At 45.5% G+C, this 26,606-nt stretch overlaps 2 protein-coding genes across 3 annotated transcripts in view; one reads left to right on the forward strand and one right to left on the reverse strand.

The window, feature by feature from the left end:
* The window catches only part of RAD23B (RAD23 homolog B, nucleotide excision repair protein), a 42,691-nt gene extending 37,074 nt beyond the window's left edge, over nt 1-5,617 (reverse strand). The window contains exon 1 of one of the 2 annotated variants that reach the window (XM_066614544.1): nt 5,324-5,617. In XM_066614544.1, coding sequence (XP_066470641.1) covers nt 5,324-5,389 — 66 coding nt within the window. In that variant the 5' untranslated portion in view covers nt 5,390-5,617. The remainder of the gene's footprint in view (nt 1-5,323) is intronic. The other variant, XM_066614545.1, reaches the window with a different exon arrangement.
* The window catches only part of LOC136638587 (zinc finger protein 585A-like), a 904,673-nt gene that overhangs the window by 851,050 nt on the left and 27,017 nt on the right, over nt 1-26,606 (forward strand). The gene's annotated exons all lie outside the window — the stretch shown is intronic.

Here is a 26,606-nt window from a genome sequence, read left to right on the forward strand (position 1 = left end):
ACATGACCAGAACTGTGCTCTGATTGTGTCTGGAAGGTGTTCTAAGGGTCAGAAAGGTTGAATGAATGAGCCCATTCATTCATTTATTCACATATAAGTTCCATCTCTAATTTATTTATATAAATTTTATAATTAAATTTTTTTTTGGCCCTCAAAACCATGCTAGACATTTGATGTGGCCCTCTGGCCAAAAAGCTTGGAGACCCCTGTTTTAGAGGGACCATTCTGACCAAGTTCCCCAATCTATAGTGGGTCTCCTCAGTCTTCCACCCCCTGACCCTTCGCTATGACACTCCCTCTGCTCTGTCTTTCAAATTTGAAATAGCATGGATGCTGCTCCACTCTCTGCCTCCTCCTTCTTCCAACTAGCATAAAAGGGGCAGACCACCAGAGTAGTACCACACACTGACAGACTGCCACCAGATGGGAAAAAAGAATTGTGACCACATCCAGCCCATCACCTCTACACTGTTCAAGGCAGACCCCATGTTGCACGGTTCGAGTTTAAGAAGGATCACAGCTCTTAACAAACTAAAGAGTATTATATTAGATCAAGAGTGTCAAACACAAGGCCCACAGAAGCTCTCTAACTTGCCCACATCAGGGGTGCTCACACTTTTTTTGGCTTGAGAGCTACTTTGAAACCCAACAAGGCCCGGAGATCTACCAGAGTTTTTTTTTACAATGTTCGCACCATCATAACATATAACATTTATGTATACAATGTATGTTGGTGTACCTTGAGCCCCACTGAGTATAACAGGACTTACTCCTGAGTAGACATGCCTAAGATTAGGCTGTGAGGCTGCAATCCTAGCCACACTTACCTGGGAGTAAGCCCCATTGAGTACAATGGGCCTTACTCCCGGCGTTTCCTCCCAGAGGCACCTGAAGGGGGGGGTTCGGCACTCCGCGATCTACTCATTTTGCTTCGCGATCTACCGGTAGATCGCGATCCACCTATTGAGCACCCCTGGCCCACATGAATACATCTTAGGCCAAGTACCAATGCTCATAGCAGCGCAGCTTCCCCTCACTCCAAAATAGCCGATGAGGCAAGCATAGGGGACCGCTGGGGAGGGCTTCATCAGCCTTCTGTAGCAGAGAGCTGGAGGCTGAGTAGAGCCAAAGTAAGAGGCAGAATCACTGGAGAGGTGAGAGTGACAGGCAGAATGAACACAAGAAACCAGAGTGCAAAGGCAAGTAGGAAGCTGTGGAAGATAATGGCACCATATGAACAGGAGTAGAGGATGAAGGAGCAGTAGGAAGGAGAAATACAGATAGTGCTCGGGCTGGGCAAACTGGTCAGAACTACGAGAAGGCAATCGATACAAATGCCCAGTAACTTGGCAGCTTGGAAAGCTTCCTCATGGGTAGACGAATAAGATACAAATAAGAAGTGTGAGCCATGGCTCCCCAGGGAGCCACAGAAACCAGCCAGGGGAGCTTCGAGATTCTCACTAAAAACCCACTACCCTATACAATTTATTGGATTGTAGCCCTAATGGGGAGCCACAGCCAATGGCCTAGAAGGCAGCTGACAGTCAAAAAAGTTCGGGAATCACTGGTAGGAGCAATTGTGTAACAGCTAAAGGAAGAGGCGCAGGATAGACTGTGTGTTGTAGTGTGATGGAGTGCAATCATGAGTACAGCTCTTTATTGACTGAAGCCCTAAGGATGGCCTTCAACACTGACTTACCCCCACTGGAGAAGGAAAGGCAGGCAGAGGTGACACACCCCCTCCTCTCTTTTCTAAACTCCTTTCCCCCTTGCCTTACAGATCACTGGGCAGTTCAATCATATGCTATAACAGGGGTGCCCAAACCCCGGCCCTGGGGCCACTTGCGGCCCTCAAGGCGAGCCCTCAGGGAGCCCCCAGTCTCCAATGAGCCTCTGGCCCTCTGGAGTTTTGTTGGAGCCCACACTGGTCCGACACACAGCTCTCAGCGTGAGGGCAACTGTTTGATGTCTCAGGTGAGCTGTTCCCTCCACTGCTTGTTGTTTCACATCTGTGATGCAGTAGCAGCAGCAAAGGAAAGGCCAGCCTTGCTTTGTGCAAGGCCTTTTATAGGCCTTGAGCTATTGCAAGACCTTAATTCATTCCTATAAGTTCCATCTTTAATATATCCATTTATGTAAATTTATTCAAATTTTAAATGTAAATTAGTTCTTTTTTCCCCTGCCCCCCCCCGACACAGTGTCAGAGAGACCATGTGGCCCTCCTGCCAAAAACTTTGGACACCCCTGTGCTAGAAAATGGGTGTCGAACATAGCTAAATAATAATTGTCATAATTGTCATAATGGCTTTTTAAAAAACTGACAAAACAAGTATTATGGTCACACTATCATTTAAGAGTCTAGGTTAAGGAGCTTAATTTATAAAACTGCAAGGACAATCTTCAGATACATGCATCAGTAAGAGTAGTATGCACTTCCAACTTCCCTAACCATACCATAAGCTGTTGCACCACAGAGTAGCATTTGTCTTCTTTGAGGCATCATCAAGTTGCTGACTTATACTTTATGTCCAACCAAGATTTACATATTTCTTCTTCTGTCATTTGCAGCTAATGAGTTCCTAGATGGGGAACAAAGTGCTTACATTTGGGCATCACCTGCTTAATGATGTCACTTCTGGGCCTTAGGAGGCAGTATGAATGCTATTTGGTCGAATGAGTTTGACACCCCTGCTCTAGATTAAAATATGCAGTAGCAGTTCTCTAATCTCCAAACATAACATTAATGATTCTCTACCATGGCATTTAGCAGAAAGTAAGGTGGGTCAAGAGCGTATTGTTTTATCTGCTGACTTGCAAAGCTAAGAACAGAACTGCTAGACCTAAAGTCAACTGTCAGCCAGAAAAGTTCGCATAACTTCATGATTAATCCACTAATAAAAGGTTTCCAGAAAGCCTTCAGAAAAATATGTAATTTTGCAAACACAAACATTGTATCTTTGAAGTTCTCTATGATCCTTACAGAGGAACACTTTTCTTTTCTCACAACAGCCAGCCACATTTCTTATTGCATCAAAAAGGTGCAGTGAGTCAAATTTTCATCTCTTTACAGATGGCATGAAGAATTATAAACCATCTTCCCCGATTGGTTTACTATTTATGATGCTTTGTGTACTTGTTTTATTTCTCTCCACTGTCAGAGCTATATTAAAATAAACATTTTGGGGCACAAAGTATACTAACAATTCAGAAATCACACATGTGGTTTAAGTAAAATGCATCAAATCCCTGAGTACCTGCTAATTTATTCTTTTCTCACAAGGAATTACTTCCAAAAAATCTACCTTCAATTTGTGTATTTGCTGACATTATCTAAAAATTTCAAACTATCTAAAGCCAAGTACCGGAAAAATCAACTTCATAAGCTTTATAAAAAGAACATATTTTATGTTCTAATTGGAGTATGAACATAAAGGAAGGTAGTTGTATCTAAGTGCCATTTATCAAGATTCAGTGATAGTGAACCAAAGTCAAGGACACAGGTACTAGGAAGAAATGTGATGTTAGACAAGGTAAGTCCAAGAAAGAAGCAAAATAGTAGTTAGTAAAGAGAGACATTTCTCCTCCCCTTCACATGCCCAGAAGCTGATTTAACATGAGCAACAAAAAATGGAGATATCAGGGGTTCACATTTATTAACCACCTGTTTTCACCAGAGAGATTACACAATACCCTATACAGTATCTATCCCAAATCTCAAAGACAGCAAGTATGAAGTAGCTATCTCTAATTTCAGCATTCAGTCAACTGACCTGAAAAAATATATCATTGTAACCAAATGCTGTCCAATCCTATTTCTCAACTATCCTTCTCTACAAAGAACTCAATATAGATCTTACCAAGAGGGGGGAACCCACCTCAAAGCTATGTCATACTTCTTTAAGAACACATACACACCCTACATAATGCTTTGAGCACCCATCATATTCCTCTGCCATTCATGAGAAGGGGATTTAGTTTGCAACCTGTGGCAGACCCTGCATAGGCCTAAGTCTTCTGAGTCTTTCCCAGCCCCCAGCATGCCAGATCAGTAACGGTGCAAAACAAGCTAGTAAAACACACATTAGGGTTCGCTGCTTAAAGTTGTCCTCCTATTCAACCCCATGTAGGAAAAGCGCTGCTGCAGAAGGCCCCACTGCTCCTTCAAAAAAAGCCAGTAAGCCCAGTGTTAATTAACACACCCTTACTGCCCACTGCACTCACTCATCACACAAGACCTCCTCGTTGCGTATACCGAGAGCGCGCGCGAGGGAGCACGCACACACCCCTTCCTCCTGCAAGCGAAATAGTGCACAGTCATGGCAAAGCCCCACTGCAGGCGCCACCCAGCCACTCTCCCGCCCCCCTCCCCACTCTCCCAGGCTAGAAGAACCCCTTGCCCCTTAGACAGACTGAACCTGAACCTACACAACTATAGTCCTGGAGCCACTTCTCCAAAGAAAAGTGGGGAGGGGAAGAGGAAGGGAAAGAGGCACAGTCACTCCTCCTCACCCTCGCCACAAGGCTGCAAGCCTGCGTCCAGGCCTGCTGCCAAGGAACTAACAGCCCAACCCAGGCCACACTTTCCTGCGAGTAAGCGCCACTGAATCCAGTGGGACTTGCTTCTGAGTAGACATGCATAGGATTGGGCTCGAAGGCTACAATCCTAGCCACAATTTCCTGGGAGTAAGCCCCATTGATTCTAATGGGACTTGCTTCGGAGTAAACATGCATAAGATTGAGCCCTAAGGTTTCAATCCTATTTATACTTTGCTGGGAGTAAGTCCCATTAACTATAATGGGATTTGCTTCTGAGTAGATTTACATAGGATTGGACTCTAAGGCATCAATCCAATCCACACTTTCCTGAGAGTATACCCATTGATTCTAATGGGACTTGCTTCTGAGTAGACAGGCATAGGATCAGGCTCTAAGGCTGCAATTCTATCCACACTTACCTGGGAGTAAGCCCCATTGACTCTAATGGGACTTGCTTCCGAGTAGACATGCCTAGGATTGGGCTCTAAGGCTACAATCCTATTTACACTTACTTGGGAGTAAGCCCCATTGACTCTAATGGGACTTGCTTCTGAGCAGGCATGGCCAGGCTTGGGCTCCAAGGCGCAGTCCCCCTCAGCTAACCAGCCCCCTGGATGCCTCCTCTACGCCTCCACTCACTGCCCCCTGCGTGCCAGCAGCTCTGAGCCTCCCACCCCACAGCAGGCCCAACTCTGCCGCCACCACCACTTGGCCGCCCAGCCGGGCCCCCCTCCTCCCTCAGCTGCGCCCCCGCTCCAGGCTGAGGGCCGCCCGCCCCAGGCCGCACCGTCTCCTCAGGGTCGATGTCTATCTTGAAGGTCTGCTGCTGCAGCGTCTTCAGAGTGATCTGCATGGCGGCTCCAGGCGCCCCGCCGGCTGCCTCCGGGTGGACGACGGGCGGCGTGGAACGGGCTCGCGCTCTTCCCTGGGTCCCTCTACTCGCCGCTCCGGCCTAGCTCGGCTCGGACTGTGGTGGGCGAAAAGGGGGAGGGAGGAGCCTCGGGGGCGGAGCCACAAGCGAGGCGAGTGTCCTCGCGCGCGAAAGAGGCGTTCACAGGCGTCTCGCGCTCACTGGGCGCCAGCTGACGGCGCGGCGGACGCCATGACGGTGCCTCGTGACTGCGGGGAGGGGAGAGCGCGGAGTGCGCACGCGCGAGAGCCGCCTCCCTTTGTAACCGTCAAAACGGTGGCGGGGGAGCTGCGCGTGCGCGAGGAGGGGGGAGGGGAGTTGAGAGAGGGACTGGAAGGCGGGAAAAGGGGACGGCGGAAAGAAAGAAGCCAAGCTAGCCCAATCCTGCTTATGCTTTCCTGGGAGTAAGCCATATTGGGCTTCCTTCTGAGTAGGCATGCATGGAACTGGGCTGTGAGTAGGGTGAGCACACACAGAGTGCCTGCGTCTTAGCCCATTGAGGACAGGGGTGTGCAGTGGGTGGGGAGGCAGTTGAGGCAGAGCCTTCCCAGTGGAGTCCCTGGAAAATGCTGGGGGGAGGGAGGTGAGGCAGAGCCTTCCCACTGGAGTCTTTCGGAAAGTGCTGGGGGGAGGGAGGTGAGGCAGAGCCTTCCCACTGGAGTCTTTCGGAAAGTGCTGAGGGGAGGCAGGTGAGGCAGAGCCTCCCCACTGGAGTCCTTGGAAAGTGTGGGGGGGCAGGTGAGGCAGAGCCCCCCCACTGGAGTCTTTCGGAAAGTGCTGGGGGGAGGCAGGTGAGGCAGAGCCTCCCCACCAGAGTCCTTCGGGAAGCACTGCTGCGGTGTGAGGTACCCAAGCACCCACAACGCAGCCAGGGGGCTGGGGATAAGAATAGGCCCTCAGTTTGGCTGGTCGTAAGAGGCGACTAAACAGCCACCGGGTACTCGTCAGCCTGGGAAGGCAGCTCATGTGAGAAAAGGAAAACTCTGATCCCAAACCTCCACTGCCTTGTGGCTACATCCAGTTATGGAAAAGGCTTCAGGAGTCAACCTCGAGGCAAAATCCAGAGCCGGAGTCCCTGAGGCAGTTCATGGCAGAACACAGTCACGTTCTGGCAACTCCTGCGACGCCGCTGGAACCAACCGTATTGGCCTCTGCCTTTCCATTGGACCATTTCAGCGACGTGGAGAGGGGATTTGCTGCATGGGTAACAGTCTATCCTCCATATCTGCATTACCCAGGCTTTGCGCACTGGAGAGGACACTCTGTTCTAGAATCACCATTCAGAGCGCGATACCATAGTCTTCTGAGACTGAAGAATGCCAACAGAATGCCAAGCTATCTGCCCCAATGTCCAGTAGACATAAAAGGGGTACCATACTTTGAAAGGCACTGCCAGTACGGGCAGGGCGCAGAAACAATATTGCGTATGCTTCGATTATTCACTTTAGGAGATGTGCACTTAGCTTCTAGGCTCAATCTAGGCTAACATGGAGTTTGGTTAGACCAGGAAAAGATCCTATTTGTTCTTTCCACAGAGGCGGTCAACGTAGTGGAGAGAACAGCAGCCTCTCTTCTACGGGAGATCATTAAAAGTCAGGCTAATGAACAGCAATGATGCTGTAATCACCTGTGGATTGTGTGAATTTTATGTAGACTTTGCATTATTATGCCAGTAAAGATTCCTGTATATGTATAGAAGAGGACATTTTGGCAAGTGCAGCTTTTTAAAGCCCTCCATATGCACTTGCCAAAATTCCCTCTTCTGTACAATGGTTAAAGGTATAAGCACTGTGTCCCAGTTTGTATCTGGTGACCCTATGTATGAGGATATGGGCCTTGAAGATGAGTGTGAGAAATGATGGTCCTAAGCACATTGTTAATAATAACGCCATGAGTTATCACTATTATTAATATCTTTCCAGAGAGATGGAAGTGCTAGTCTGTTGCAACAAAAACAACCAATGTTCTGCATGGCACATGTGGATTGCATGCGTGCAATAAACTGGTCACTTTTCAGGGGCCACACTGGAGTCTAAATGTGTGTTTGTATTTTTTTTTTTTTACAAACATTGTTGTACCCCCACCTTCCTCAGTGGGAGGCACTTGCCTAGCTAGGAAAAGGTCCAGTGGGGGTAACCCACATGAGCCAGAGAGCCTCACATTTGGCCCATTGACACCATTCAGCTGGATGACATGCTCTAGCCCCCTTGTGGTGGAAAATAGGTGATAGTCTTGCCTGTCTCAGGAGGTACAATAGTTGAATTCTGTTTGGAACAGTACCAGGCATAAGCAATTTCCATCTCTAAGGACCAAGATCTTGCCAAAAATCATTCCAAGCCTCCTCAGATGTTACAGTGCAGACAAAAAAAGTTTTAACTAATATTTCAGCAAAATGAGTTCTTGCAGATTGTGTGTTATGATGAAGTGAACTACAGATATTATTCCAAACTACATGAAACATGGTTTTTAACTAAATTGATACAAGCCTCTGATTAAGACCTAAGTATTAACAAGGTATTGGTGCAGTATGTACAATGTTTCTAAAAGCACCATTTTTTGCAATTCTGCTGGTGTTATTTCACTAAACTGCAGTTATTTAACCCATTTCTGCCCACAGGTGTACACATTTGACCCCTGTTGCATACATGCAACATTGGGCAGTGTCAGGGTACCCCTGACTTACCTGAGAGTAGAGCTGCCCAGGAGCAAGTCCCCAGGCTGGGTAGCTGCAGCAGCTGGAGAAGAGAGCCTGCCTCAGCCCCTGCAACTGACAGGGGAAATAGAGCTGTGGGCCTGCCACACGCATCAGGAGGGCAGTAGCAAGGCCAGAGGGGATTGGCCTGCATACTGCTGGCAGCAAGCCATGGTGAGCTGTGACTAGGCACTCAGTGGAAAACCTCGCCTGTTCCTGAGCCCGGCGCTGGGACCATGGGGGACCAAGCCAGTCCCTGACCAACTGGGTGGACCTCAAGCAGATGGCTCAAAGCTCCAGGGCTCGCTGTTACCCCCTTGCTTGCTAGTCTGCAGGGGCAACACTATCCACAAGTCCAGTCTACTCCAGGGGCTGGGCTGACATTGCTGAGGCCAGACCCCGAGGTGCCCTGCCACTGCCTTCTGCAACCTTGGGGGTCCCCTGTGTCCCAGGCCTGACAGGCAGAAATGGCTTAGGCATGTCTCAGGCCTGACAGGCAGAAAATTTTGCAAGACTTTTTGAGGTTGTTCCAAATTCCCCAATGATGATGGGGACCACTAGGAATTGCAATATCACCTAGCCAGATCTTTCAGTTTTCTATTATTGTTATATCAGGTATGTTGTTGTTGTTATAAAAACAGATGCTACCAATCCCAAATTGATGGTATACAGCCCAATCCTAAACTGCCCGGGGAGTGGGACTGCAGTGGCGCTGAAAATGGCTGCTGCTACATCCTACACACTCTGGGCAGCTGCCAGCGGCTCCTCAGGAGAAGGGAACTTTTGTCCCCTTACCCCGGATAAAGCAAGTAGCCCCGTAATGGGGTACTCTATTCACCACCAACCTAAAGGTGAGCCCAACACAGAGGCTCTGGATCTACTGGTCCTGCTTCCCTCCTGCCCTGCTCCCTCCACCGGCACACCTCCTCCTCACCCTCTTTCCGCCTCCCCTGTCTCTGGAATGCCTGCTCCCTGCCCTCCACCCACCTTTCCCCTTCCCGGAACGCCTCTTCCCCCCACGCCTCCACTTATCTCTCTGCTGCTTGGCGGTCAATGCGACCGCTGAGTGGTGGAGATTTGGTGGCTACCCGCTGGCAGCCCAGTGCCAGCCACCACTGGGCTACTGCCAGCATTTGCCCAGCATGAGGGCCCGCAAATGTGCCTTACGGCATGTTCGCAACAGTGCACACTGGCTGTAAGTTGGCATGCACTGTTCAGGATTGGGCCCTAAAGTCTTTTCTAAAGAAAGATGCAGTATGCTCAAACGGTGCTCCAACCAGCACTCATTGCTTTGTGCATTCCCTGCATTCTGATGAGTTCATAGTTTTCCGTGGCAAAACAGAGCCTGAATTCCTTTCCCTTCTGAGTTCTTGGTGACTTCCACCAAACATGGGTGCCTCACCATCAGATCATTAAGCACGACTCTCAAATGGTACCTAATGACTTGACCTTGTCCCTGGAGACTGATTTGACTGTTCACTTTTCCCCTTTCATGTTATTTCTTGACAGATCCCTTGGCATAAACCCCAATTCTCCTTAAGGTACATCTGATCCCATCTCAATATCCCTCTTGGATTCAAATCTTGTAAAGGCTGCTCACAACTTAACCACAAAACACTCATCCCTGCAAACTGTGAGGTCAAGATGGAAGTAATTATATAGCCTAGCATCACCATGTGGAACACGCCACAGTTTCCAAGACATGCCGAATGGTGCTCTTTGCTTTCAAGGCATGTATGGTTTTGGCCCCTGCTCCATAGTACCAAGCACAAGCAATTTCCATCACTGGGGACCCAGAGCTTGCCAACAATCATACCGAGCCTCTTCAGCTGTTATGGTGCAGAAAAAGTCAATTTTAACTAATAGTTCTCTTCTAAATGAGTTTTTGCGGATTTTGTTTTATGAGGAAGAGAACTACAGATATTATTGTTATTAAAACAGATACTACCAATCCAAAACTGATGATTGTTTCTGGACAACTATGGCTGCAATTCTATACATGCTTACCTGAGAGTAAGCCCTCACTGAAGTTACTCCTGGGTATTTCATTCATTCATATTTTTATATCTCCCTTTCTCTAAGGAGCATAGTGTGGTGTGCATGGTTCCTTCCCTACTTTTGTCATAAACATGGACAAGATTGTGCTAATATTTGATATTTCTGAGAGAACATGGGAACCCAGCTTACGTGGGTGCTATCTGAGCAGATTTGTAAACTAGAATTTTGAATTATTTTAGAATATATCTTTTACTAATAGGTGAATATATCTATATAGATATAGATATAATTAGATTTTGAATATATCATTACTTTTTATTACAGTGGTGCTACGAACCTGAAATACAGACCTGATTATATTGGAGCTACTAACCTGCAATATGTGAATACAGGTCCTTTTCCTCACTAGGAAGTGCTGCCCATGCACAGTGGTGTCACCTGCCCTGGGCAGCACCTGTGCTGGCATCATCCCTGTGCTGCATGACACCCCCATATTTCCCTGAAACACTGTGCAGCACCCGGAAGTGATTCAGTAGTGATGTGATGATGTCATTGCTCACACCAGTTCACTTCTGGGCAGCTATTTCTTGCCGTCAGAGCCTTGGGGAGGGCTCATCTGCCACCAAATGTGGCACAGGCTTCCATTCATCGGAAGCATGTCACCTGGGGTGGTTTGCCACCTGCCTCCTCTTGCTATGCTACTGCTCATGCACTACTGTTCTGTGATCAGCGGAAGTTATAACTGTGGTTCCACACTTCACTTAATGTAATGCTGTATCTCATTTAACATCCTACAGTGGCTTCCCCACAGTGAAGGCAAAACAAATTATCACCAGTTGAAAAATTATGAAGGAAGGGATCCATTGCTGTTAATTTTTTTTTTAAGAAATGCAGTTTTGCTGCAGTGCATCACTGTTTTGTTTTCTTAATTCTTATAGCAAGGAAGACCAGAGGAGGACAGTATATCTCCCAGATTAAGGGGGAATCATTTGAGGGGCAGACTGGAAATTGAGGTTTAATTCCTATCATAGCTACCTTACCAGCTTTGGGGAATTATTGGAACTGTGAGCAGGAGAAATCTTGACCCTTTGGCACAGAGGTGTAACACAAAGGTAAGACTTTGCAAGCCTTTTTGAGGCTCCATGTAAAGAAGAGAGATTTCTGCACTCATCTTCTCACACCAAGAAGCAGTGAGACATCTGCCTTGCAAGCCTCTATGCAACTCAGTGCTGTGGAGTCAAGCCCATCTGTAAAGAGCTCTTGCAGAGCACAGCATGAAGATAAATCAATTTTCTCCTACTATACTTGCATGTCACCACAAGAAGAAAGTAATATGAATTTCAAAAACTAACATTGGCAGTAAAGGGCTAACAGAAGACACACATAAAGGTGGAAGTGAATTAATAGTGCTTTGCTAATCTGCATATGAAATGCTGGTGCTGCAGTTCAAACTAGGTCTTTAAAAAAGTAGACAACAGGGAAAACACTGGATTACAATGGACTGGTAGCAATTTCATCTGGATTCTTCACAAACATGCAACAAAGAAATGCAAACTCCAGTAATAATGGCTAGTGCAGAAGCAACCCAGTTTTACAAAGCATTCAAAAGGAGACACTAGCTCTAAAGTAATCAGATACAGAGGTTCACTCAGCCCAGCTCAAGTTACTTTGACTAGGGGTACAATCTTGTATAGACTTGAGATTGAGCCCCATTGCATGCAGCAGGATTTACTCCCATGCAGAATATCAGGTTGTATGTCTCATTGTAACCAGTGGAACAACCAGTAACCTTGACTAACAAATGCAACTGCTCTTAATGGGATGTGCAGCTCAACCTATGTATTGTATGTTTACTCAGGAATAAATCCTATTAAGTTCAAAAGTGCTTAACTCCCAAATAAGTATGCTTGGGATTGTGGTTTTATGACTAATTTTAGCTAGAGGAGGGCCAGACCCAGTCAAAATTCTTCTGAAATTACACTATTTTCTAATAGTTCAAAGCATACACACCAGCTGATATGCCAGATAACACATCAGCAACTTCAATTTTCAACAGAAACCGAAGTAATGCAAAAATATATGTGAAAAATTCAATCTCAAAATTAAAAGGCAGTTTCAATTTTCAAATGGAAGAAATCAGCTTCCACTTGAACATCTGTATTTTTAACCCTGAATTTAATACAGAGTGGATTTAACAGTGATCCTTGTTGAGGCTTCCTTAAAAAAAAAACCAACTTTAAATTTCATCAGGCTTGTAAGACAGACAGCCATCTTAGGGCCCAATCCAATCCAATTTTCCAGTGCCGGTGCTGCTGTGCCAGTGGGTTGTGTACTGCATCCTGTGGTGGGGAGGCAGTCACAGAGGTTTTCTAAAGGTATGGGAACTTTTGTTCCCTTTACCTCGGGGCTGCATTGAGGCAGCACCGGTGCTGGAAAGTTGGACAGGATTGGGCCCTTAGTCAGTTTGAAAACCAGGGCTCAGTCCTATCCAGCTTTCCAGTGATGATGCAGCCATGCCAACAGGGCATGTGCTGCATCTTGAGATGGTAGGGCAGTCATAGAGGCCTTCTCAAGATAAGGGAACATTTGTTCCTTTACTTCAGGGCTGCACTGCAGCTGCATCAGTGCCGAGAAGTTGGATAGGATTGTGCTCTCACAGCCCAATCCTATGCATGTCTACCCAGAAGTAAGTCCCATTAGTGTCAATGGGAAAGTGAATAGGATTGGGCTGTAAATTGACTCAGGAAATCCACTCTCTTAAGGCTTGTGCATGTACTTATTTTGCTAGTAACATTCTGCCTTGAACTATAGAAGTCAGTGTAAGAGAACAAGTACAGTGCAATGGCTAGAGCGCTGGACTTGGTCTGTAGAGACATATGCGCTAAATTTGAGGTTCAAGTTCCTGTTTTGACATGAATCTTAGTAGGTTCTCTTCAGTAAACTGCTGTCTCTCAACCTAACCTGCCTCACAAGATTGGTCTGAGGTTCCTTGGAGGAGACATGATAAATGTGCTGTCACTGACAAGAGGAGACTCCCAAGAAAATGCAGGCTGACCCAGGGAAGTCATGCCTAGTATTTAGCGCACTTGCCTCTTTCCTGCTCCTCACTTTTCTTTGCTATACAATCAGTTACATGGGGGAAAGCTGTGATAGAATGTATCCACTTCCACCAGTCCAGGCTCAAAGACCAGACTAAGGGAGGCCTTCTAGGTAAACCCCCCTGTCAAGAGAACTCTAAACCTCAGGGGTTCTTCTTATAAACCCTCACAGTAGCATCTGCAGAGTGACAATCCACTGAATGTTCCCGTAACCAGGGACCAGGCCAACCAAGGGTTAAAACAGAACCAGTTTTCATTAAAAGTTTAAAGAACAACAGAGAAAGAAAGATGAGTCAAAAATGATAGCTAGGAAGACTTTGCAAACAGACTGAAATGAAACAGAAAGCCTGATGCATTTTAACTAGACATTCTCCTTAGTTACATCACCTTGCCTGAATGAATATTCAATTATTTTCACTTGCTGTTTAGCAAGTTGGTTCTTCTCTCTGAGTTCCATCCTTGGTGAGACTGGATGGGGGTGGGAGAAGAGGTGGGAAGCTTCTGATGGGTTGGCAGCAGTGACATTTACTGACCAGAACTGCAAGCACGTGTGCAGGAAAGGGTAGGAGGGTACAGAAGTGAAGGGGAGAAATCAAAGAGACCATCACACCTGCACCCTGGACTTTAATAGACTCCAGGGAATGCAAGTGACATACTGGAAGGGCAAACCAGCAGCTCTTTGTTGTTGTCAGGTGTTGGTGGATGTTGTCAGGTCGTCAGTGGTGTATCATCACCCAAAAGTCATGGTGTATCACCTTTGATATTTGTGTCTTAGGTTTACCATAACTGAACTAAGGTTAGAACTAAGGTTTCAAATTAAATACCAATCTTTGTGCAGAAGTAGTATTTTAGGTTCTGCTTATACTAGATCTCTAAGTGATTTGTTTCCTGGTATTGCAGGGCTTATAACTAAAAGGTCAAGGGTGATTTAAACTCTTTTAAAACATTCCCCCCCCCATGTTTCTGCATGGGGGCACATCCTGCTGCTGCATTCCTGAAGCCCTGCCCCCTAGTCTCTCCCTGATCAGCATTGTCTGCTCTGCAGCAACAAACTGCCAAACAGGGGGAAAGATCCTCCCCATGACTCATCTTGATTCAGGAGGAACAGTCTATGGATCATCTTCCATATCAGGACAGAATACTGGAAATTTATGGTGCCTTCTAAAAGTCTATGAATGGAGAGGTTGTGCAGACAGCAAGCAGTGAAGCATGGAGGCAGCAGGCAGTGGTACTAGAATCAGAGCAACATCCAGTATTCTGAAAAAGAAATTGCATACAGTATTAAAAACAATAAGACTATGTTAGACTTGGAGTGGCTATAGTTCCAAACATGCCTGCAGTACAACTATTTGTCTTGCGAAAGCTCTTTTTTGTGTTTCTGAGGAAATGCAGAGGTCAACATTTCCTAATGGGTGTGATTATTAAAGTTGGAGAGGAGATCTGACTGTAGTTAGGAGTCTAATTATGGATTTGGGTACATTGCTCTAGGCACCCATACAGTGCAATATTTTTACATTATAGTAGTAATGACTGTAGAATATAGAACGATGCAATGTGCCTTTAGGCTGCTACCACATTATTAAACCAACAGCACACACCATCTGCTGTGGAATAATATAGTTGCTAAAATGGATGTTTTTTCTCAGCATATAGGTTTTTTTCCAGCTGGACTACAGTTTATGTTGAGTTCATCGGGGATCAATGTACAGTTTCCCAATGATTTTTTCTATTGGCAAAAGTAATCCTGTTTCTTAGGTCACAGTGCCTTTCAAGCCTATAGGAGCACAGTTTATCAGCAAAGTTCTGATCCACTGAGTAATTGCAGCCCAGTCTATGCAAGCGGCAGATGACACAGTGAAATTTGTTGCTAACTACACTACTTGGTTGTATTTGAATGCTACCTTATGGGTAAAAAAACTCCAAAATGGTAGTTTTGGCTCTGTAGGGACTCTGCTAGTGGCCTTCTCCAGGACATCTGGAAAAATTTTGGTTTGTTTTTTTTAAATGCAGGGAATTTTTTTGAGTAAGCATTCAATCATTGTACACCTTCACCTGTGATGGCTGTTATACCATGTGATCTGTTTCTGCTGACTATTTGATAGGGAAACATAATGACATTTTTATTCATTGCAATAAAGCAGTATAAGTACTCAAAATCTTTGGGTCATTTCAACAGACCAAGCACCATATGGTGGTTGTATGCACATGCGGTCTGATTACCTGCAATGACCAACTGACTTTACTTGACACCAGCTAACCTACAGAAATGTGGGTGTGGCAAGGGGTAAAGTTTGCCTGAATCCAACCTTGTACAGATGACCAGGAGAGATCACCCAGTGAGATAAATAAGCAAGTGATCTTTGAGTAGTTTGTTGAGTTTTTGTAATAAACAGGGTGAAAACTCTTTCTGTGCAAGATGAAAGCTATACAATGACAAAAGCAGCTGAAGAATAACTTCTAGCACTTCTGATTTTTGCAGTTCACTGCAGGAAACTGCAGATTACTCCTTTTGTTCTTTTAAAACTGAGAAGGTATAGTTTTTCCCCTTTGTTCTGAGTTCTTTATGAGTCGTATACATTAATTCTGCGTCAAAGCAAATCTACTGTTCCTGCCTTCAATGATGCCACTCCAATCATCCATTTCACCTGAGTGGGACTAAGATAGTAAGACAATGAGCTTTCTGAACTGCATTGGCCCTTTCAACATGGAACAACTGTAAGATCTCCCAGTAGCAGTAAAATAGGACACAATGAACCAGCCAGCATGGAATAAAATCACATAGGGCACCTTATGGCAAACAATGTTCTGGAGTTCCTCAGTTAATATTCTGTAATATTTACATTGCACTTTTCCAAAATGCTCAAAGCACATCTGTATACTAGCTTAGTAACCCTCACATCAAAAAACTGCAAAGTAGGCCAGTATTATTCCCGCTTCCCATATTAGAGATGGAAAGGAGAGTTTAAGCTGAAAGGTAGCAGTTTGCCCAGCAAGTTCTTGGCTGAGGTGAAGTGAAATGTGAACCATGTGCTCCTAGGTCATACCATGTTCTCTTAACCATTGATCCACAGTCACATTTCAAAGATAACGTTTGCTACACCCAAGAACCGACATGCAACCAGCAGAATTTTGACCTTTCATGACTTCATAAAAAGTGTCTGAATATACACGAAGTTTCAAAAATGTTCTATCACTCAGCTGGTATGGGGAGGCTGCTACGGTTCCCAGATCTCCTGAGAGGAGGGTGAACCATGATGATTAGGAATTGTGTCTAGGTGGTCAGTGGTAGCAGCCTGTGGGTCTGGGACAAAGTCAGGCATTGGATTGGTTGGCAACCTTCAGTCTCGAAAGACTATGATATAAGCCTACAGCACCCAGTATTCCCAGGCGGTCTCCCATCCAAGTACTAACCAGGCCTGACCCTGCTTAGCTTCCGAGATAAGATGAGATCAGGCATGTGAAGGGTGGAGTCTGATGGACAATAAGTGCAGCAAATAGCAACAATTCAAGCCAAGATGCTTTATGCAACACATATTCTTTGACAATGCATAGAGATGGGACCTGTGGAAAAAATCTTGACTTCTTCCTGAGAGGTTAACCTTCTCTATGGGGGACCTAAAGATATAGGCTAAGGGCACAATCTTAACCCACTTTTCAGCACCGACATAAGGGCAATGCAGCCCTTGCGCCCACAAAAATATAGGTGCAACTCGCCTTTCATTTTCCCTCAAATGCTTGTATGATAATCCAAACATTATTCAGCATTGTATATTTTTGTTGTTTTTCATATTTTGATGTTTGTTTTATATTTTAGAAACTCAGTGTATTTTTGCTGCTTTCAATGTTCACAGTCATAACATGCAATACAAAAATTCACCTATGTAACCTATTGTACAACAGAGACATGTGGTGCAGGGGCAGCAGGTGAGGCAGAACTGCCCCATCGTAGTCTGTGGAAAAACACCACAGTCACCCCATCTACTTACACCTAAGGAGGCTCTCCTTACACCTAAGATTACACTTGGGTGTAAGGAAAGCCTCCTCAGGAAAAGCAACTGCGGTGCTTTGCCACAGACAATGATGGAGCACTTGTGCCTCACCTGCCACCCTCACATCCCATGTCCCTGCTGTACAAGTATAGTTTTGAAATACTCCATGGGTAGCTTCCTCAGTTTCCTTTCCTCTGGAACAAGGGCTCTTTCTCCAGAGCACTGAAATGGTGGGTGCTACACCATGATAATAAAACCAAAACAATTTCCTAATAAGCTATTACGTTCTAATGTGCCCATTATCAAAACATTCAATTGGGCATTGTCTTGTACTTTTTTCATTTCAAAATGTAGCACTGTATATTTTTTTAATGCTTTTATTATTTTGAACAGTTCATTTAATTAAATACTATTTAATAACTGCTCTTAATGGGTGACACAAGAGCCAGCCAATTGGAAATGTTTACAGCCCTTCTCTAACAACGGGGAGGTCATGTCCTGACTACAAGCTGGACAGTCATTGCCGTGTAAAGCCAGCTTCTGCCAGAAACCAAAACAACAGATTTTCCCTGAGCCTGAACATGGCAAAAACATGGTATGTGCATCCCAAAGGCAATGACTGCACTTCCATAGTGGGCTTCCCACTACCACAGTTTCCCACTGTATGTATGGGGTGGGCGCCCCACTGTATGTCCTGACTGAAAACAGCAGCTGGTTTGGAGTGCAGTAGCATGACTGAGTTGCTCCACCACAGGTCTGCATGTCTTGTGACCCCTAGTAGTCTACACAACCTACAGTCGTATGTCGTTGTATGTTGTTGACTGTCATGCATAACAAGCTCTTCTACAATCCTCAGCAGATAGGAAAACCAAGAGATTTAGGAAGCTCCTGGTGGGTTACCATGCATGACTGGTGAGTCAAGTTCATCTTCAACTGGGAGATTATTACAAATTGTGCACAGGCCTGCTCCACCTTCTGGCTTTCTTTTGCCTTCTGTGCATAGTTTGACATGTTCATTTTGACCTATAAATCAACTTTACAGATCGGCATTCATTCTAACTGCATCCTTGTACAACAAACAAAAATGATGCCTAACATGTTTCCAAAAGATTAAGAATGAGTGGAGCCTGAGATTTAGGCCTTTAGGTGGCAGCAGCTGCCTCCAGAGAAAGCCACAGATTAAAAGCCCCATGCATTTGAACAGTTTCCTTCATTAATGGCTTTGCAAAAGTTACAAAGGGGATCTACATTGAAAACGTCTTCGGAGTTTGAGGTGCAGAATTGACTGACACACTCCATCCCTAACGTCAGAACAAAGAAAGCTGCCCAAGAAGAGATTAAAAAAATAGAACACCCCAAACCTGCAACAGGGAGTTTAAGAGTCTGTGTAATCCATCACAACAGTTGTGCTGAGACAGGGGAAAAATCAATCTCTCTCCCTTTGGTCTGAATGTTATGGACAGGTAGATGTGCTTGGAATATACAGTAGCAGGGATCATCCCACGCTTTTAAGAGAACAAAAATCAACCTAGTCCAGAAAATGGGGTAATGCTCAGATGACTAGAGGCACAAAGAAGCAAAGGATCTAACTGTTTTGTAGGCATGCCAGGGCGTCATTTCACATGTATTTGTTAAGTGTGTTGTGTGGACAAATCTGTGAACATGTGAGAAGAACAATATGTAAGCAAAGAGAATATTTGGATTAAATTAAACTGGTTGGAAACTTATTTAACTATTACTGCTTCCCTCACATCACTTGTAGTTCTGTGAAGGTGCTAAGAGTTCTTTCCTTGAGGTCCCTTGTGCCAATTCCCACATCTCTTTACATAGGGCTGAGCAAAAAGTAGCGAGAGAATGCCAGGCTGGGTGCAGTTTTTACAGTCTTAGCAAGAGTGTGCACTTGGGAAGACTTAACACAAAATAGTTATGCCTTAAATCAGTGCTTCCCACAGTAGCTGGGCTCGCAATGCCCTTCACGTTAACCAAATCAAGAAGTCGCGATGACGCAGACTGTGTCATGTGCGGACATCATTGGTCACTTCTGGGTCCAAGGGCCAAATGGAGTCTGCAAATAGTGGTAAGGAGGTCAGCGCAAGCAGGAGGGCTTTTTTGAGAGCGCAATTTTCACGCGTAGGAGCCCTGCCCGCCATGCCGAGCCTCTTTACGGGCTGGCTCAACCCCAGAGTTGATCAGAGACTGGTTGAATGCCACCCAGCACTCTCTGCGAGCTCTGGGAGGCGAAACGGTAAGTCAGGATGGGGAGGGAGGCGTTCCAGAGCAGAGGGAGCGCAGGGGGAAGGCATGGTGGGGGGAAGGAGCAGAGCACGAGAGGGCAGAGATGGCAGCAGGCCCTGCTGCTGCATCCTAAACCCCCTCCTGGCCCGGGGAAACCTGACATGGGTCTCCTTGAATCTGTGCCCACTCAATAGCAGGCGCGGATCAGAGGAGACGCATCAGGGCTGCCTGGTCACTAAACGGGAGTATAAGTTCCCTTACACCCAGTAGCTCCAGCATTTCTTTCCAGCCCAGCAGGATGCAGCAGTAGCCAATTTGATGCTGCTGCAGCCCTGGGAAGCATAGGATTGGGCTGTTATCTCCTAGTTATATGCATAGGCCTTAAGCAGGACTGGTTTAAACATGTAGTGTAGACATGCCCTAAAACTGTGTCTAAACATTGTACAGACAAAGCTGGCAAAGTAGTAGTGAGGTGAGTCCTTCCTCAGCTAACATGAACTACATGTGCAGGGGGCCTCGTGCCAAAACCAACCCCAACAGGAGATCCAGTGGTAGTTCCGGAAGTAATAACCTAGGGTAAAATGCAACTGCAAACCTACAATTTGGATCCTTCAGCTCTGTTGAGCTTCACCTAACACGCTCAGCACTCCTTTATGATATAGTCAGTCCATGCACGACCACTCTCCAGGCATGGTGGTCTGCCTCGGCTATAATGAGACCATGCTCTTTGGGTACGGCAGGAGCCTTCTTTGATGCGCAGCCACTCCATGTGGTTGTCTGAGAAGAACATTCACTCCCTCTTCTTGTACGAGTGGTATCACCTTGCTGAAGTTGTAGGTGTAAACTCTGTTTTGCTGAAACTAAGAACTTGCTTCTTGTAAGGTATAGTTTGACCCTGACTGCCTTTGCAGATACAGATGTAACATTTCTACAGTGTTGTTCTTCATTGCCATTCCCCACCCCCAAGATAACTGCCCTAAATCCTGTTATCCAATCATGTGAATGGAGAGGCAGGGAAACTCCTACTTGGCAATATCAACCATGTTTGATAATGCAATACGATGGCAATACCATGTCTAACAAAAACATGGCAATACCATGTTTAAGAAGTTTCAACACAAGAAGTGCTTACCACTCCTGGAAAGCAGTACCAATACAACCCAATTGATCTCTTGTAGGTGATCTGCAGTGGAGGTTCCCACTACTGTTCTTATTTTCCTCATCTGTCAGTTCTGATTAATGTCAGAGCTTGTTAGCAAAAATAATCAGTCATAATCAGAGGAGCTCCCCCTTTGCATTTTTATAAATTGCATAATCACGTTTTTACCACTGCTTGAGTGATAATTACTGTAATGAACTCTTCTTGATTTTCTTTTCCAAGTTAGAAATGTCAGAGTTGTAAACATCATGCGGAATACTAGAATTAAGAAGAACAGAAGGTGCAATTCACCGAGCAGAGCTGCTGCATGAATTTCATTCATTTGGACATAATGCTTGATAGGTTGTATCCAGTACAGCACACCAACTAGAGGTTCAGAGTGTCTACGAAAATGGCGGAGGCATCAGTGAGGCTTACCAATGAAGATTATCGCTTTGGATATGTGGAGGTGCAGAAATAGGCAGAATCTTTATCCAGTGCTCAGTACTATAATAACCTACTGATCAATTATATCAGTGTTTCTCAACGTTTGTCCCCTGCTGTACCACTTTACATGGTCTGCCTATTCAAAGTACCACCAGAAGTAACTAGCGATGACATCATTGCCAGTTACTTCTGGGCTGGGAGGCCAGATGTGGCGCAACAAACATCAGTAAGAGAACGGGTGGACAGGACAGTATTTTCAAGTGCGGAAAAGCATGTTTTGGAGCAATGCTCACCGAGCTGAACCTCCCACCACTGTTTGTTGCATCATGTTTTTGGTCTTGCTGCTAGGCAGCAGGTGTCCAGGGGTCCCGCAAGTACCAATAGACACTACCTCAAGTACCACTGATGATACCCATACTACAGCTTGAAAAACTCTGATTTAAATGCTTACTGGGATGTTAAAAGCATTAAGTCCTGCCAGAAAAAAATGTGGTAAGACTAGACTCAAAGGGCACATTCCTAACCAGGTCTACTCAGAAGTAAGTCCTATTGTGTTCAGTGGAACTTACTCACAGGAAAGAGCGGTTAGGATTGCAGCCAAAATAGGGAGAAGCGGTATTGACCTTAAGGATTATTTGATTCTCAAAGTATGAATGGTGCTAGGTATAGTGGGTTCTGATGTCAGAATGATACACACAAAGTAGGTCAGCAACTTTAAGAACCTATCCTCTCACCGGTGTGAAAGATGAGATGCACAGTGTTATTGCTCTTTCATTCCATGCATATCAATGCTAAAAACTTAAGCTGGTTTACTAGTGAACAATAACAATATTTCTAAAATTGCAAGACACTATACAAAAAATGAATTTTTAAAAAATCAGATATCATTCCCATGTCCCAAGCAATCATAGGGACTGTACCTATGTATGGGGATCTCTATCAGTGAAGTTTCTGCATTCTCATTCTGGAACAGTGCCCAGAATTCTTTTGGGGAAGTCAAGACAATTATACTGGCATAAAATCAATATGCATTTGTAAAGTAGGTCTGCTCTTAGTGTCACAGAATAAGAGACAAGTGAAAGAGAGGAGTGCCTTTTGCTGTTATCAGAAGCCAGTCCATTGATAGAATGAGGTTGTAAGACCACCACAAGCTTGGTGTAGAAGTGGGCGGGGCCTTGTTCCAGGCAGGGATCTCTGGAAGGATCTCAGGAGAGGTGTGCTCCCTCAAGCATGGCTCCAGGAGAGGAGTGGGAAGAAAATCCTTACAGGCATTAGAGGATGTTGTGGGAAGGGGGTTACTCCACCCATCATCCTTCTCCACTGGCCTACAGTATTATTTTAAAATACATACATACATAAGAATATATATTTTCCCATTTCAACAGCGTAGTTCACGAAGTGGTTTACATAGAAATAAATCAATAAATGGCTCCCTGTCCCCAAAAGACTTACACTCTTTAAAAAAAAATACAAAAAGAACCTATCCTCTCACCAGTGTAAAAGATGAGATGCATAACAGCAACAGATACGGGAAAAGATGCCATGGTGGGGTAAGAGGGAGAGTTGCTCCCCCGCTGCTAAATATAAAAGGACACCACTATAAAAGGTGCCTCTTTGCCCAGTTAGCAGTGGTGTCTGTAGCTCTGTCAATGGGCTGCCTGGGACTGCCTCTTCCTTAGCAAAGGTAGCTGCCAAGCCAGGTCTTCTGGCAAGGTCTCTGCTGGCCCCTCATCACAGACCTGGCAGGGTTTACATCATATTCCTGATTCCCAGCCCCTTCCTGGGAGACTCCCCTTGGTCCCACCCTCTGCAGCCCATAAATCTTGCCCCGTTTACCCTCTCACTGCCTCCCTTTCCCTGGCCTCCTGTCACCAAGCTGGTCCTCCAGCTTGGCTCACAGGTTGGCCCTTTCCCATCAGTTGGCCTCACCCTGCCCTTCATCAGTGACACCTGGCTGTTGGGGCTGAGGCGGACCACTAGGAGTTGGGTGCCCCAGTGCAAAGCAGCAGGGGATGCCTGCCTCCAGAAAGGGAAAGCATGGTACTGAAGCATGGCACCCACCACCCCAGAACAGCTCCGCATCCTCCGGCCCATGGGAGGGCCAGTGCCCTGGCCGGGTAACCAGTGAGTCCTTGCCTAGACAGCGGTTCACTGTGGCCCGGGGAACATTCCAAATTGCAGGGCTTCCAAGTTTGGGGGAGTATACATTTAAAAGGTAGAGATGCCTAGTGGAGGTATTTGAAAAATTCTCACCCCTTTCTACTGAGGCCTCTCACAGGCATAGAATAGGCCCAAACTACATGTGTGTTAAGGAATCCTTTCTTCTTTCCAATTGCATTTTTCAGCGTGTTTAGGATTTCTGGTTCATTTAAGGTAGGCAAAGCGTCTTTCTCAGCCCAAGTCCACTCAGCAAATTTTAAGAGCCAAGCAGAGTTGCTCACTCATTCCCGAGTACTGCTCCTGTACTACTAATTATTAGCCCAATATGCAAAAACGTAGCAGATTCAGTTTTTTTCTGGCATGGTGATGTAGGGTTGGGAAATGCTTCACCCGCTTAGTCTTTGAGTGTGAGTCTGCTTATGTTAAAGACATGGAAGTAGAGCCATCAGAAAGGTAGCAGCCCTACAACTGAAGCCCTACAATGTCAGTAAGTGTAAAGTCATGCACATTGGGGCAAAAAATCAAAACTTTAGATATAGGCTGATGGGTTCTGAGCTGTCTGTGACAGATCAGGAGAGAGATCTTGGGGTGGTGGTGGACAGGTCGATGAAAGTGTCGACCCAATGTGCGGCAGCAGTGAAGAAGGCCAATTCTATGCTTGGGATCATTAGGAAGGGTATTGAGAACAAAACGGCTAGTATTATAATGCCGTTGTACAAATCGATGGTAAGGCCACACCTGGAGTATTGTGTCCAGTTCTGGTCGCCGCATCTCAAAAAAGACATAGTGGAAATGGAAAAGGTGCAAAAGAGAGCGACTAAGATGATTACGGGGCTGGGGCACCTTCCTTATGAGGAAAGGCTACGGCGTTTGGGCCTCTTCAGCCTAGAAAAGAGACGCTTGAGGGGGGACATGATTGAGACATACAAAATTATGCAGGGGATGGACAGAGTGGATAGGGAGATGCTCTTTACACTCTCACATAATACCAGAACCAGGGGACATCCACTAAAATTGAGTGTTGGGCGGGTTAGGACAGACAAGAGAAAATATTTCTTTACTCAGCGCGTGGTCGGTCTGTGGAACTCCTTGCCACAGGATGTGGTGCTGGCGTCTAGCCTAGACGCCTTTAAAAGGGGATTGGACGAGTTTCTGGAGGAAAAATCCATTATGGGGTACAAGCCATGATGTGTATGCGCAACCTCCTGATTTTAGGAATGGGTTAAGTCAGAATGCCAGATGTAGGGGAGAGCACCAGGATGAGGTCTCTTGTTATCTGGTGTGCTCCCTGGGGCATTTGGTGGGCCGCTGTGAGATACAGGAAGCTGGACTAGATGGGCCTATGGCCTGATCCAGTGGGGCTGTTCTTATGTTCTTATGTTCTTAAGAGCATTGCAAACCCATTTCCATCCTCAGCATTCTATCCACTGTGCCAGCCTTTAGCAAGCAGTAACTCAGAATCCCTTCTCCATCAGCAAGAAGGCAGGCTTTGTCTTGGCAGCAACAATTGGGCTGTGGGATAAATGTACTCCTTGTCACTTCTGATCGCAAGCATTGCAAATTATGCCTGCTGCAGAGCCCTTGTTCTGGGTTCTGTTTCTTAGCCACACTGGAGCATAATGGAACGTTAGGAGCTAGAGTTTCCACACAAGAGATATTTAGTGATATTAGAGCATTTTTCTGGCTAGAAGTCTGCTGACCTCACAACATGCAAAGATCAACAGGATCTTGACTCTGACCCTCTGTTTGCTTTGCTTCTTTTGCTTCACTGATTGCCTGGCTGCAGTCCATTACATTCCTTTAACTCTCATAAAATGTCCCAAGCCATCTTCATTTCCTATCCAATTATCACTTTTTGCTTTCATATAATCATCTTTCCCCTTCCCATCTTGTTAAGCCTTGGGGTTTAATTGATCAGGAAGCCTTGAAGTGAGGGCCTCTTTGGATAGACCCAGGCCAAAAAAAAAATAAAAAAATGCACGGAGTACATATTCAAGATTAAATATAGATTAGATACCCATTCATCATTCACAATATGGCACACTTTAGGCTTTACATGGCAGCCCAGTTCCATGGACAAACACACAACATTTAAAAGGCGCATCCCAAAACACTCAAGGACCCAGGCTGGGGAGCCTCTGGTATGTTTCTTCACCACATGTGGAGACCTGCACGCTCCCATCCACTTGTGTGTGTGTTTACTGCAGTGTAACCCATTTGCCTCATAAGATTTTCCTACCCGTTCAGTGCATACTTAGGAGCCAAGGGGGGATTGCAGTTCACATTAACCATGTATCCAGAGGTGGCAATTATTCTGTATTAATTAATGTTGGAGTAAACAAGTGTAGTTTTGTGTATGTGCCAAAACTACAATTAAGGGCTTGTTATCCAAATGTGTCTGTTGTGCAACTGAACAGTGTGACGTGAGACTGGAAAGCAGTCGTGATCCAGCCAACATTCCAATATATACTAGGCTTCATTTTTCTCTCCGCATGACTCTACTGAAGCCAGGGAATTTCATGGAGAAAAATGGGTTAGTAGAACACTGCTGAAATATTCATAGCGCAGGGTGCTCTTTCCAGAGTTGAATGCTTGCTAGAGTTGGCCAGTTCAGCCTCTGTGGCTGAATATACCATGTGGCTGATTCATGGCTAAGCAATCATGTTCCAACAGCTCCAAGTTCTGGTGCCAGGGAAGCTACTTAGGAAAGCCGCCGCCGCCGCTGAAATTGGAGGCATGTCCCAGGCTCCCAGCAAACAAGGTCATTTTGGCAGAGGTTAAGTGTAGGGTTAATAGAGGCAGCCCAGCAGGAGGGCCCATTCAAATAGAAGATTGTTTCACTCTCTGTGGATGGCCTTGCTCAAAGGAAGGAATTCATATAGAGATGAATGGATACTCCTAAGATTGGAGAAAACCTTCTCAGCGAAATTTGTGCAGTATTCAACAGCTGCAGCCAAAACCTGGAACCGCTTTTGGTTCTAATTGTTTGTAGTCTGCTTAATCAAGAGTCTTTTGACACCTTAAAGACTATCACATACTGTGGTATAAGTTTCATGGACTAGAGTCCACTTCATCCCGTTCCTGAAATGTTTATTCCCTGTGCTCTCTGTCTCTCTCACACACAGTTCATCATTAAGATAAGAGTTCTGTCTGAGCAGCTGGAACAAATGTAGTTCTATTGTCAGGCTTGGCTATAGGTGGGTGGGAACTAGAAGAATGTAGCTATGTCTACATGGTCATTAGCCTTCCAGTAAAAGATGATGACTATATGTCCATTGCATAGTGGCACAGATGTGTCCAGAAACCAAACCTGCTTTGTGGACTGGTCCAGCTCAAGTTGATGGGAAGGGGAAATTATTGACATTCTGGTGGAAGTTCTCAAGGCCCTCTTGACTTTGTGTCA

Source organism: Tiliqua scincoides, chromosome 2 (genome assembly GCF_035046505.1).
Source record: "Tiliqua scincoides isolate rTilSci1 chromosome 2, rTilSci1.hap2, whole genome shotgun sequence".
Taxonomy (NCBI): domain Eukaryota; kingdom Metazoa; phylum Chordata; class Lepidosauria; order Squamata; family Scincidae; genus Tiliqua; species Tiliqua scincoides.